Source organism: Nesoenas mayeri (assembly GCF_963082525.1).
Source record: "Nesoenas mayeri genome assembly, chromosome: 14".
NCBI classification, from domain to species: domain Eukaryota; kingdom Metazoa; phylum Chordata; class Aves; order Columbiformes; family Columbidae; genus Nesoenas; species Nesoenas mayeri.
In genome coordinates, this window is record NC_137556.1 from 3,881,631 (window position 1) to 3,894,937 (window position 13,307).

General features: G+C 47.3%; 1 protein-coding gene across 5 annotated transcripts in view; it reads right to left on the bottom strand.

Annotated features, from left to right (window-relative positions):
- NSD1 (nuclear receptor binding SET domain protein 1) overlaps window positions 1–13,307 on the bottom strand; it is a 55,774-nt gene that overhangs the window by 8,414 nt on the left and 34,053 nt on the right. For all 5 annotated transcript variants that reach the window (XM_080353014.1, XM_080353016.1, XM_080353015.1 and 2 more), the window contains exons 11-21: window positions 12,430–12,573; window positions 11,883–12,006; window positions 11,166–11,366; window positions 9,605–9,784; window positions 9,124–9,280; window positions 8,623–8,828; window positions 7,967–8,079; window positions 6,438–6,707; window positions 4,999–5,115; window positions 3,494–3,635; window positions 2,949–3,055 (exon numbers count right to left, since the gene is read on the bottom strand). In XM_080353014.1, coding sequence (XP_080209140.1) covers window positions 2,949–3,055; window positions 3,494–3,635; window positions 4,999–5,115; window positions 6,438–6,707; window positions 7,967–8,079; window positions 8,623–8,828; window positions 9,124–9,280; window positions 9,605–9,784; window positions 11,166–11,366; window positions 11,883–12,006; window positions 12,430–12,573 — 1,761 coding nt within the window. The remainder of the gene's footprint in view (window positions 1–2,948; window positions 3,056–3,493; window positions 3,636–4,998; window positions 5,116–6,437; window positions 6,708–7,966; window positions 8,080–8,622; window positions 8,829–9,123; window positions 9,281–9,604; window positions 9,785–11,165; window positions 11,367–11,882; window positions 12,007–12,429; window positions 12,574–13,307) is intronic.

A 13,307-nucleotide genomic window follows, 5' to 3' on the forward strand; every position in this document is an offset into this window, starting at 1 on the left:
CTTCTGCAGGACAAGAGAGACAGAAGATTAAGGGATACATTGTTTAGAAGCAGAGTGCTTAGTTTATATTTAACTAATAATTACGTATTGTAAGTAAGAAATTAAACAATTACAACTAACATCATCAATTATAGATGTATTGTACATCAAATTTTCAAAAACTGTAATGCATATGTAATAATTATGTGAACATAAGTAACGCAAGATCATCCAGTCTTTGGAGCACTTATGGAGGATGATCCCCACTGCTCCCCAGTGTACCAAAGCCTGGTTAGAAATGTGATATATACAATTAGCAAGAGCAGAAGGAGCCGGGGCTGTGCTGTCGCTGAGCTTGTGCCACCTCTCGCTGGCTCTTCAGGTCCTCGGCCACAGCAGCTCAGTCTCCTTGCATGTGTGACTCTCACAAGTGGGCTCCCCCAGGCCTTCCTGCACTTTTTGATGTTCTTCACCCCCTCTATATATTCAGTCTGAATTTATTTGTGATTGGTTTTCAGAGCTATTTGGGTTTGTGTCAACATTGATCTCGTTCTGCAGGCTTTTCTCTCCCTGAAGTTACCACCAGGACACACTCTCCTTTTCACAAACCAAACGCTTTCACCTCCACGCTTCCCAATGGCTTTTCTCTGCCTCTACTGAGTTTATTTCTCCAAACCACAAGTTACAGAAATCATACACTTTACTTCATACGATGCCTCAACAAGTCGTGTACAGTGGCATCAACACTTCTCCAAAAAAACGGGAAATCCATCCCAAAGCACTGCCCGCATTTGCCTTTTCTCACAGCCACGTCACCACAGCAGCTCAGTCCTGCACAAAAGCTCCTTCTCCACCACGAGAGACCATGGATGACCTTCTCCCTGCGGATTCGTTTCTGCTGTTACCCTCCAGGTGTACACTCTGATGCACCCCATGACTGATCTCCAGCCGCTCCCCAGTTGTTCCTTTGCGATTGCTCCCACCTCTCCTTCTCCAGCACCCGTGACACCAGAGATCTGTGTCACCAGTACAGTTCAATCACTGTGCTCTCAACAGCTGTGTCACAGGCAGTAAGGACATAAACACAACTGGTCCCATGATCCACATCTAAATGGTTTAAGTGCTCTCTTTGGGCCAAGGTTTCCTCCAAGGCTGCCTCCCCCTCCCCAGCCAGGTCCTCAGACCGCTCCTCTCCTATCAAGATTAAAAACAAAACCACATTTAAAACACTTAAAACCTCTGTCTCCAGACCTACCATCATGTAGCCATGGTTATCCAGCTGTCCTGCCTCCAGGGAGTTTCATTTCTTGATTGTTTCCTTCCCCTTCACATGTGGATATTTGTTTTCATGCCATCATTCCCCTTGACAATGGGGACCAGTCTGGCCTCTCTTATCACTGAGAATGCAGGCAGGGAAATCACTCCATCTAAGCTATTCCACCCATTCTCACTGTCTAGTACCTTGGCCATCTAATTACAAAGAGAGTAAGAAAAACCTTTCACGGCTAATTTGAATGTCTAAGCCAGGTCTAACAGCTGGACTAAGTGATTCTGAGTCAGAAAGGTCACTTTTAAGAGTGAACTTGAGTATAATCAGCCAAGTTTTGTCTTGCTGTATCTTCAGGAAGCTTAAAAATGCATCTACTATGTGACTAATTTAGAAAAAAAAGGTTAAAATAATAATAATAAAAAAAACAACGAAACAAAAACCCCAACCAACCAACATGAACAAACACAACTGAAAAAAACCAAGGTACTGTTTCCCTGGGTGTTGGTTCTTATCCCACCTCATCAAGATGGAATGAGTTGCCTCAGGCATCACAATAGAACAGCAATGCCAACTAAAGGGCACCTTTCTCTGATTTCCATCATGCAACCTGCAATTTCTGGCCAAAAAACAGACACTCAAGCCATGTATAACACAGGAGCAGCACAAAATCAATTGAACTCTACATCTCAACCCAAAAACGAACTAAATACACCAGATGTGTAATTCACCTCATCTGTCAACTTCTGAAGACATTTGTTTTCCTATCGTAAGTTAATTCTTTCTGCTGAACTAAGCTCTCTGGAGGATTCAAAAAACCTTCCCTATATTATATATTGACAGGGCTTAACAACTGTGGTGCTGGAGCTTTTAACCCTTAACCGTGGGTAAGTCAGCCACCAGTTCCCACATGCCAGAGCAAAGGGATTACAGACTGATTTGGTGAAGCTCTTGAAACAAAACCCAACAGCTGAGACACAGATTTAGCTGGTGACAGCTGGGAACTTGGCCAACAGCTCCTGTTATTCTCCTTTTCCCAACGAGAACCAGCTCACACAAGGAGGTAATTGAAATAAATTCCTTTTGCTGCAACAATTCCAGTTACAAAACAAAGCTTTCAGAAGTCAGTGAGTTCAAAAAGCTAGTGATTTTTCTACTAGAGATACGGCAAATTTATTATTCCTGTCTGACGTGTAAACTTCAGTCGCTTAACTAAAAGAAGGAAAACCAGGAACTTTCTTATTGCAGCAAAGATGGTGATGCAGAGGCCTCGTGGATCTGAAATAACTCCAGGCTGAAGGAATGTGAGTTTGCATGCTCACAATTTACTACGGCCTTTACTTTGGGAAATGAGCTGAGCTGTGGTTTCTTGGTTATCCGATGGAAGTCTTGCCCGTGGCTGCCCTTTGTTGCTCTAGTGCAGCGGAAATTGCTGTGATAATAAGCAGAAAATTCTGAAAAAAAAATGTATTTACACTTTTGGTGTAAAATCTTGTTGTTGTTTATACAAACTCTAATAATTGAGGTCAAAGATCTGCTCCCTCAGAATGAAAACTTGCATATTCAACTCATTTCAAGCAGTGTTCTCATGGTCACACTGAAACCAGATGGGATTAGTCTTCCTAAGATCTCCACATCAAATGATACACATCTATGCAAAGAGGCCACTTGGAAGAACAAAAGCTTAAAGGAAGCATCATACCTTAGGCCGTACTCCTAGGAAGCCGCTGCAATTTGGGGCACCACATTTACAAACGGTCTTTCCGTTTCCCAAACACTCCAGATTGTAGTTGAAAGTCAGCTCAGTCCCTGGCACAGAAGCAGAACAAAACCAAGCAAGTTGTAATGACCGACGGGGCAGAACGTCTTAGTGTTGAGTAAAAGCACTTGTGAAAGATACATGAGTGACTGGCTGCACAAGGATCCCAACTATTCATCTCCCCACAGACCTGTGTGGATTGGAAAGTCAGCACAACCCCACACTCCTACCACATCCTACAGCCAAAAGGAGCATTCACCCCCAAGCTGTAGCGGGCTTAGTTCCACTTTTTGATCGTGTAAATTAGCACTATGAACCTCCATTTATACCACGGAGATGTGTGTTTCGTTGTGTCAGTACTGGTGTCAAGTCTGCCTATAAGAAAACAAAAATACAATATCTTCCCATGGAGCTACAAGCCCTCCTCTTTCCTTACAGAAACGCTCCCACACTTGCACCTGCGGCACCGCCAGAGCGGGGCTCCTTACCAGCTTTGATATTCACAAGTGCGAAGAGCCCAACCCGAGTATCGCCATTCACACACCACTTCTGAGTCTCACAGTTTGGCTGGCAGCAATGGTTCATGAATCGAGCGTAATTGCCCTTTGGTCCAGCATCAATGATTCGATCCTGGAATTGTAAAACAACAACAACAAAAAAACAGAAAAAACACATTTAATCAACTGTTGTTTCGTGCTCAAGCTGTTGCAGCCCAGGTACCGGTTTGCCAGGAAAGCATTAATCAGGAGTGAAAAGCATAAGCAAGACATCTGATTATGTCTGCAACGCACCTGAGTACATACACGTGTTTTAACCAAATACAAGTGGCAGGTGTTGCGGGGTCGCCTGGACAATCAACCCACACCCAACCAGGTTCCACAGGCTCATGTCTCTGGCCAGCACTGGCAAATCACACAGCGATAGTCTCCTGTGCACCATCATCTTCCTCTACAAAGACCCACAGGCTCCTGAACAGCCAGGAAAGCGCTACCGCTGCTTTCCGTGAAGTTCTCCCTGCGGTGGCAGTGCTGGACAGCCACCACACCAGCACGCTCCCAAGGCAGCACTTGAGGCTCCAGACCCTGACTTCTGCTTAAAAGCAAAATACCAGTTCCTACTTCTTGTACATCAATGTATAGAAGGAAAACAGGAACAGTATGTCATGTGTGAGGTACACTCCTGTGCAGCACACTACCATTTGTTAGACTGAGTCAGAGAGATCTGAGATATGGGTTTGTAATAACGAGGGAGATATTAACACTCAGTTTTGTCCCAGCTCCCACTCATCAGCCAGACAAGGAGAACAAGATACGCTCATTGAATTTCCAGCAAGAAGAGGGGAGACCCAGAAAGCAGTCCCATTGTTATCCTGTCCAACACTCAACAGCTTCTTCCCATACCCGTTTTCATGGTTTCCTTCTAAGCTTTCCAAGGTTGAGTGACAGAGTGTGGAAAGCTGCTGACAAAACTACTCACCTCTGAAAGTCGGGAACTCACACCAACAACCCGGCCTCCAGGATCACTGAGGAGTCTGTGGGGTAACAAACTCCAACGTTTTACTTAGATCAGCAAGACCTAGGATCTGAACTTAGGAGGGTCTCACTGTGCCCAAAACTTGTACACCTGAGGACTGGTGCCTCCTCTGGAGACTCCATGGTTCAGCTCTGGGAAGGGTCCTGAGGTTACAAATTCACCTAGTTATGCTGAAACAGCATCCACGATCGAGTGCAGTACTGCTGCACTCCGACAACTGCCTCACCTCTTCTGAACCATCTCCAGTGGTCGGTTCAGAGTTTCCTCCTAATCCTGATATCAAACAAACTTTGCTACTGCATGTTGATTCGTTTAGTCTTTTCTGTAGTGGAAATGCAGACCAGCTCATGAGTAATTCTTATCACCTCTTTACTTGCTGGAGAAAACCCCCTATCGTGCCTTCTTTGCAATCATTTTAATTCTGCCTAGGAACCTGGTAAGAGAAATTCCTTCCACATACCTTATCCAGTGTCAACATGTAGAAATTGGTGATGTCATGCTCCTGAGCATAGCGGATTCGGGCTCTGCACTCCTCTTCATCAATTAGCTCCCCAACATACTCATTAACGAATTCACCCTGTCAAAGAGAAAACAACAAACTGGTAAGACAAGCTCCCTCCAGGACTGAGGGACATCCACCTTTGTGCTAAAACTCAGTTCCCGTTTCCTTTGTGGAAATCTCTTCATAAACATCTTCCCTTCTGCTATTGCAACAAGCCTGACCTATAATCCAAGAGCCCTGAATCATTCCTCCGTTTCACACACTCAACGAATAACTTGAAATCGATTAAATAAAGCAACAACAGCTATCAGATTGTTCTTTGTGCTATGGAAAGAATTAACATTCCTGGACAGCATAAAAGTAAACCACAAGAAGCTCACAGCACAACAGCGCTCCAGCTGGAAACAATACCCTTTGGGGACGGACCCCACGGAGCAGCTGATGCACCCACGGCACCTGCTCCTGCAGCAAACGCACCGAGTTCCCTGCAGCAAAGTGCAGCAGAGACTGCGCTGCACCCAGCAAGGGGATCCCCAGCTCTGCTCCTCTGGGGCTGCCCGGTGCCTCCATAAATAACTGGGTTTTGCTGTTTCCAGACTGCCTGCTCAAAGTGAAACACCACAGGCATGTGGAATGGCAAGAGAGATCCTTTAACCTACATCATGGCACAAAGTAAAGCCTCAACAGGACAGACTCACACTTTTTCATCCTGCTATCGAAAGGACAGCAGAAAGATAAGCCCTCCCCCATTGTCCCCACTCCTTTTTCAAACATTCTTCTCCTACTATGCTAACTGTCCTCTTCCACTTCACCCTTTCTTAGCTTTGGGGTTCTCTTTGCTTTACCGTTATTCAGCACACACGTGTGTCCACAGAACTACTGTTCTCTAGATGTAAAAAGATATATACAAGTGTTCTAGCTGGAGATACCAGTTTCAGCAGCAATAGTAGCCATTTCCAAGACGTTACCCTTTTATAAGAGCCAAGCCCTGGTTTCAGTTTCGGATGAAGATTCTCATGCTGGAAAAGCCTGGCTATTCAAGAATGGAGGAAAGGTATAATCACTGCTCCCTGTCTGGAAATCCTGAGCACTGTTTTTGGGCCAGTGTTGTGGTGTACTCATAAAGCCTATTGTCCATAGGAGCAGACAGATGGAGCAATGATCTTTCTTACTCTGTGGGACACCAACATGCAAACCATTTTCTTGGTTAGCTGAGCCAAAACATTCTTGTCAGGATTGGAAAGTCAAATTCATCCACTTCTTTCCTAAATGGGATTCTACGGCAAGAAGTCGTCTTCAAATTATGGAAGACAGTAGTTTTTCTGATCTATTGAAACCAACACTGAGCAAGAGAGAAGCAGCAACAGAAAATCACATGCAGAAACAAGAGTATGTACCTTTCTGATGTCTGTTTTGGCTTGCAAGCCCCAGCCTCGTGCCAGCGTGCGGAAAATCTGTACCTCGGGATACTGGCGCTTGGAGAAGCACTGGTTCTGGCAGCGCTCCCCAGCAGGGCAGACCATGGGGTGGCACTCATAAAGCAACATGCGATTGATGCATTCCGAGTCCAGGCCGCACGGGTTTTCATCTGTTGGTTTGCAGTTGCAACGCGGTATCTCAGACAGGTCTGCAGTGAAGATCTGCACCTTACCCACCGGCCGGTTCACCTTGAGTGCACAAGAAAGACAACAAGTTATCCTGACAGTCGCCGCTATGCTCAGACCCTGCCTACAGTCTGACAGGCTGCAGTGCCAGCTGGTTACAGTGAGGGGCAGAAGGACACAAGGACAGGCACATATTTATTTCTGGGCACACAGTTTCAAGAGGTACACAGTTATAAGCTTTTCCTTACAGCCCTGACTTTTCATTCTGTTACTTTCCAGCTGTTTGTGCTCTTGGCTGTCCCTGTGAGAACCAGGCTGGCCTGCCTGTGACAGAGTAGAGAGAGCATGCCTACACACCAGGCCACAAGCAGTTTGCTCTCTACCCAACTGTAAATGAAAGAAAAACCACACAAGGCTGGGGTTGGAAGGCACAAAAAGGAGCTCAGAGTCAGGCCAAGGAGCTCTCTAAAAATTGCTCTGGAAGGAAGCAGAGTGCAGCACCAGGTGCAGATGCAACTGGAGTGTCTGTGGCACGAGCAGGGTCCTATGGTTTTGGTTACGGCAGCCAACGCTGGAATGCGGCTAACAGAGAGTCAGGACTTTGGAGACAGACACTGAAGAAAAGCTCCTTGCTGTTCTTTGCCTGGGTGAGCAACGCCATTGTCTCCCTTTCCTCTCCCAGAACACGAAAGGAGGGGATCATTTACCAAAACTATTCCAGCTCCCACACAATGTATCCAGTCCCACCACAGAGCAAAGTTTTGGCGCTGGCAGCCTGCCCAAGGCTGGCCTAGTCCTGATCCTCCTACACTGTTTAAGGGCAAACCCTGCAGAAAACCTTGAGTAATCTCTTCAACACAGCCTCCCTCTTACAGTACTGCCTCCCACCTCCCAACTTCCTTCTCACTCGTGTTCTCCTCTGCTGCTTCCCAAGCTCTTACTCAGTCTGTGAGCTCACCACCTTGTCTGGAGTGACAAGACTCACAGGATTAGGTTGTTCTGCCACCGGACAGACAGAAGCGCCTTTGCTGGCTCTTGCACTGCCACTCCAAGCAACCAGGGTGCCCAGCTCTCCCAGGCACTGCCAGTACAAAACCAGCTCCAAAGCAGGGCCATGCCTGGATGAGCCACAACCCCAATGTGATGAAGGATCCCAAGTGTATTTTGTGGTGCTCCTTGGGACGGACCCCAATGTGCTGATCTCCTTAGAAGGCCAGGAAGGGTGGACATAAGCAGCTTTGGCCATTCCACCCTGAAGCCCATAAATCACCTGCACCGACAGCTCAAGACTTCCACACCTGTCCCCCCTCACCTGCCCTCACCTTGATGTGTTTGTAGGGAGGAGGTTTCTTGTCATTCTTTTTGTCTTCCTGAAGCTGTCTCAGTTCTTTCTGTGCCTTCAACTCTTCAAATCTTACTGCAGCTTCCTGAAGAGCTAAATGAGAGAATAGGTTGTGTTACGAGGAACTCCCTCTGCCCACACAGAGCTGGGCTGCCAGTGTCCACCCAGCGCTGACAGTTCAACCCACAAAGCTCCCCCGGCCGCGTCCTTCAGAGGCCGAGGTTCACCAGAGGAGCGTGAATAAAAGGCCAATGCAGTAGGGCAGGAGGGATCTGCCCATGGGGAGGAAGCATCCAAACTGTAAGCTGGCTTTGCCTGCTTTTGGGCAGAGGTGTCAGGCAGCTGCACTCACAAGTGTATTTTTATATACAGATACCAACAAAGCAGCAGCTCACTCAGATTTAGAGTGGCTATGTCAGAGTTGGAGAAGCATTCAAGATCTGCACACCCTTCTCCCTCTCTGAGAGTCAGACCAACAAATGGAGTGTGCTGGATGATAGATAAGTAGCAGCTCATTCTACAAATTTAGTTGCACTTTAGCTCTAAGATGACATTTTCCTGTTACAAGAATGCTACTTCACCACACGGGAATGAACAGAAAAAGAACGTGTACCTCCCTGGACGAAGACAAGTTACCTTTCTTGTATATGCCATCCACGCCCTTCCCCATCTTGTCTTTGCTGCTGACATCGCCTTCCATGTAAGGGAACACACGGGCCTGATGTGTCCACAGGTAATCCTTGGAGCCGAAGAACAGCACGGGGAACTCGCCGATGTCATGTTTCATTTTCTGGATGTTGACAGGAATTGTCCTAGGATGGCAAATCTCAGCTGGCCACCACCTGCAACACAGGGAAAGGCAGATGAAACCTCTGGCTTCCTCACTGCCAACCGCCTCAGAAGCGCACTACTGTGTGGAGACACGGGGAAAAAGTGCGTGAGGGCTACCAGCAAGGCTGGCGGGGAGACAAGAGGCTACTGGAGGTGGAAACACGCACTTTACCAGCCGCTAAATGCATGCAAAAAAGCCAGAGACTGCTGCACTGTACCCTGCAGAGAGGAGCAGCTTCTCACCTCAGTCGCCATGAGCACTGCATGAAGAAGGGATGGGGACAAGTCTGTTCTACCTTCACCTACCTGTAGCGCCCAACTTTCACCCAGACTACTTCTTTGTAGTGTGGTTTTTTGCCTGCCTTGCAATCATTACAATACCAGCTTCCCTCTGGCATCTCAATGTTTAGACACTCACGGTGAAATGCAGCCGGGCACGACTCGCAGCATAAAAGGCTGCCCCCTGCAAAGAAAAGGAGGAGGAATTATCAGAGTCACTGCGCACGAGTCCTGAACTCCGCATTCCCAGACAGATACAGCAGACAATAGGGCATGATGCTCTTGTGCAAACCCCTTTCAAAAGTTGTGCCCTATTCACGCTGCATGAAGAACCCTTCTAAGGATCCAGAAGTCCAAGCCTGAAGCTGGACTTCAACAGGCTGCACAGAAAGGCAACTTGTTTTAGTTCTCACTAGCGCACTCTGGACTAGCAAAGCTTCTGCCTGCTCTAGTGACTTCTCGTCAGCTCATCACTTGGTGACAGGGGACCCAGAACAGCTCGTCTCACCTTCTGAGCAGACAAAGCACCAGCTGACATTGACGTGCTCGTGGTTGCGGCAGCCCCTCCGTGCAGTGAAGTGGTTGGGGCAGATGATGCTGTTGGAGGCGAGGACCACGGAGCCGGCGGCGAGGCAGAAGTCGTTGGAATGGTATGCAACCGGACATCGCACACAGCGCATCAAGCGACCTGCCACCAGAACGTGTTGGGAACACAGTGAACCTCTAAAGCAGGCTGAGATTTTCTTTCCTCCCAACACTAGTCTCTACTGAAACCTAAGCTCAAAACAAGCAACTACAGGTGATCTTCAGAAAGGGAAACAGACCATCCATGACAAACTCACTAGATTCCTACCAAATTATACATATTTTAATATTATATATTTTAAAAATACATATTTGTATATAATATATACACAATTGCATTATTTAGAGGTGAAAAACACCCTGCATGCTATGCAGAAACAGTTCAAGAGTTCACAGCCCGGGACTGCTTCCTATCATACACAAATAATTAGTAATCAACTCAGACAGTAATTACATAGGGGGTGTTCCAAGTGCTTAGCTGTGCACAATGAAACCAATCCGTGCAGCTTCTGAAAACATCAGCACTTGCCTCTCCACTTTATCAGATTTTTAACCTGAAATTCCAGAAGGGAGAATTCTGAATTGCCTACAGGCCTAATTTACCCAAGGTTTCTCGAGCCTGCTTTCAGTTCCTCACAGGAGACTATGAAAAGGGAGAAGAGGTGGGAGGGAAGTGGTAAATTTGACCACTGAGAACCAGCAGCCAGAGGAACACAACGCAAACGTTTGGTGGGGAAGTGGTCAGCTGTGGCCTGTGGGTCTCAGTGTTATCTTCCACACCAAATACTGATATGTGGGGAAAAAAAGACAACTTTAACACAGACCGTGAGGATAAAAATAGAGCTGGTCTTATTGCCACTCATCCTAAGATACTGAGAATTTAAAGAAAGGCATCTTTAGAAGCAAAGGTACAGGGCGATCACATAGAAGTTTTAAGTTTAATCATGTGAGATAAAGGTCAAGGTATTGCCGACAACAGCTCAAAGAATGTTTCCCTGAGAGGCTCAACCCAAGGGTGTCACTACGACAAGTCAAGAGTTTGCATTACAAAAACAGGACAATTAGACCAATATCACAGTTTTTACTGTGCTGCTCTCTGTGCCGTTGCCTTGGTAGCCAGTGCTGCTACGCAGGCACTGTCTGCAGCGCTGGCAGGGTGAAAAAAAGTACATAAGAAAAACATGAGTGTCCATATAGCTCCAGACTTATTCAAAAACCCAGAGAGGCATGTGGCACCGCTGGACGTGCAGGCATCCGAGTGTCTGGGCAGACGAGAACATTTGAGCTGCCGTGTCTGACCATCAGGAGTGCTGATGAGCAGCGCACAGACACCCCCTTGCACTCCTGAGAGAGGCTGTTCCTCCGCAAACCCTACAGCGAGCGCTGTGGCAAGGACAGAACATCAACATGAGGAACTAGTGGACGTGGAACAAAGAAAAAGCTTCTAACTGCATCCCCTAGACCACTCTAGAAGACTTCGGTACCTTTAGATGCAGAGATGTTTGCTGGGTTAGCAGCATGACAAGTCATGCAGATGTGTAGGGAGCATCGGAAGCCCTTGTTCTGCATGACCGTGGGTGGATACTTTTGTATGCATGCTTCGTGGTAATACTTCCCACAGAGGGGCAGCAAGCACCGTTTGACATCTTCCCCGCAGCTCTTGCACACAAAGCAGGTATGGACCCCTGGAGAAAGAGCAGCAGACGGAACACCGGTCACATAAATGAAGACTTGATGCTTCCACCAGCCCGTGTGTTAGCACGGCACAGCTTCGCAACCTGCTGTACCCGTCCCAAAGCACAGGTCTCTGCAGCAGGCTGTGTCCGTCTGCAGCTGCAATAAAACTCCAGATGGAAAAAAATACTATAGTTGTGATTGCAGGTCAGGGAAAAGTAAGTAGAAAAACAAGAGTCAAGATTCCCACTTAGACATTCCCTCCTTTCCAGCCCTCTCTCTAGTCTGAGATAAGAATTTCCCCTTCTCCTTCCCACCAGATCCCGGACATTCACTTCTTCACACTCCACACACCTGAATTAACAGTAAGACCAGTTAATTAGTAAGTCATTTTAAAACATCAGACTAATAATCAGAAGACTAAGAGCTATTTAGCAGCCCTACTGTGGGCACATCGCTCCAGCAAAGGAAGCACCAGGTACAGGAAGCAAGTCCCCATCCTTCCGCACTCATACAAGCTGCTGTACCTGTGGAACACTCGTTGCAGATGAACTTGCCCTTTGGCATCTCGGAGAGCCCAAGGCACTGCAGGTGGAAAGCACCACAGCACTGCGCCTCACACAGCAGCAATTCCCCCGGCTTCTCGCAGATCTGTGGGGAAAGAAGCACAATGGCAGCTCTGAGCATCCCCAACTCATCCAAAGCAGCAACAATCCACGTGCTGGCCAGGACTGCCAGCACAGACCCCCTGTGGAAAAGTGCTACATTCTCCTTGTGTTAGTTCATTCAGGTAATTTGTGCATCGCTGCTGCCATTCACCATCCAGTCCCTGCTACCACACATCTGCTAAAATGAATCCTACGTCTGTTACGTCTTACTACCATCTGTGAACTTTAGCAGGAGGAGAGGCAATCGCAGAGGAAAGGCTCAATTCAGAGCACAAAAAGCTGGTTAATTCCACAATAAGCACCTTGAGGCTACCTGGGCTTATCTGTGGCACCAGCATGTCCTAGAACTTACACAAACACACTTTACAGTGGTAAAGTTTCAGAGAGATTTCTTCAAGGACACTACCTGACACACATTCTCCTTGAGAGCTGCTCCTCCTCCACGCTCCCCCTGCATCTTTTTGGACGAAGGCACTCCGTGGTCATTCTCTGACCCCTCTTCATTACCCTCTTTGGGGCTTGCAGCAGTTCCATGAACCGATGTCTCCCCCTTTAAAAAGAAATCCATGATCAGCACTGTCAGTAGTTCCTTGTCCTGACTTGGAAAATACAAATTCAGACATTGAGCATGTAACAAGTTTGGCACTTGGTCGGTGCATGTTACCCACCCCAGAGAGAACATCCCCCCATACAGTTCTACCAAAAGACTCACAAGGAAAGAGTTTACTACATCATTAAAAAAATACATGCTCAACACAATTATTTTCCTGTGCATAACCTCTCTCTGAAGAAGGTAATGCCCTGCATATAAACAAAACAGGTAGGTTGGAATAGCCTGAAGCATCCTACATGCTAATGTCTGCTTGCCCTGGAAATGCAAACAAAAAACTTCTAATTATCTTTATTGCAGTTTCCACCCAGCAAACGAGCCAGACTTCTCCCCACACTTGTCTCAGCTTGTTCTAGCTCACGTAAAATACAGACACATAGGTACCCGAGGGCTGTGCTGGTAAGAACGAGCTGGCCAGCGCCAAAGTGAACAGTGCAGCAGGGCATTTACACCATCCTGCCAGGGCAGAGTCCTTCACGAGCACCTGTCCTGTGCGAGTATTGCAGCACCGACCATAACATCTACTGCTGAAAGAGCATCCTGCTGAGGAGAGGGGTTCCAATGGTGAAGACCCAACCGCACCCTCAGGAATCAGTGAGGGATCCTGTCACAGGGCTTCCCAAGGTGGAAGGACACCTGGTGACATGTCCATGGGACCAGCTCAGACACTGTAA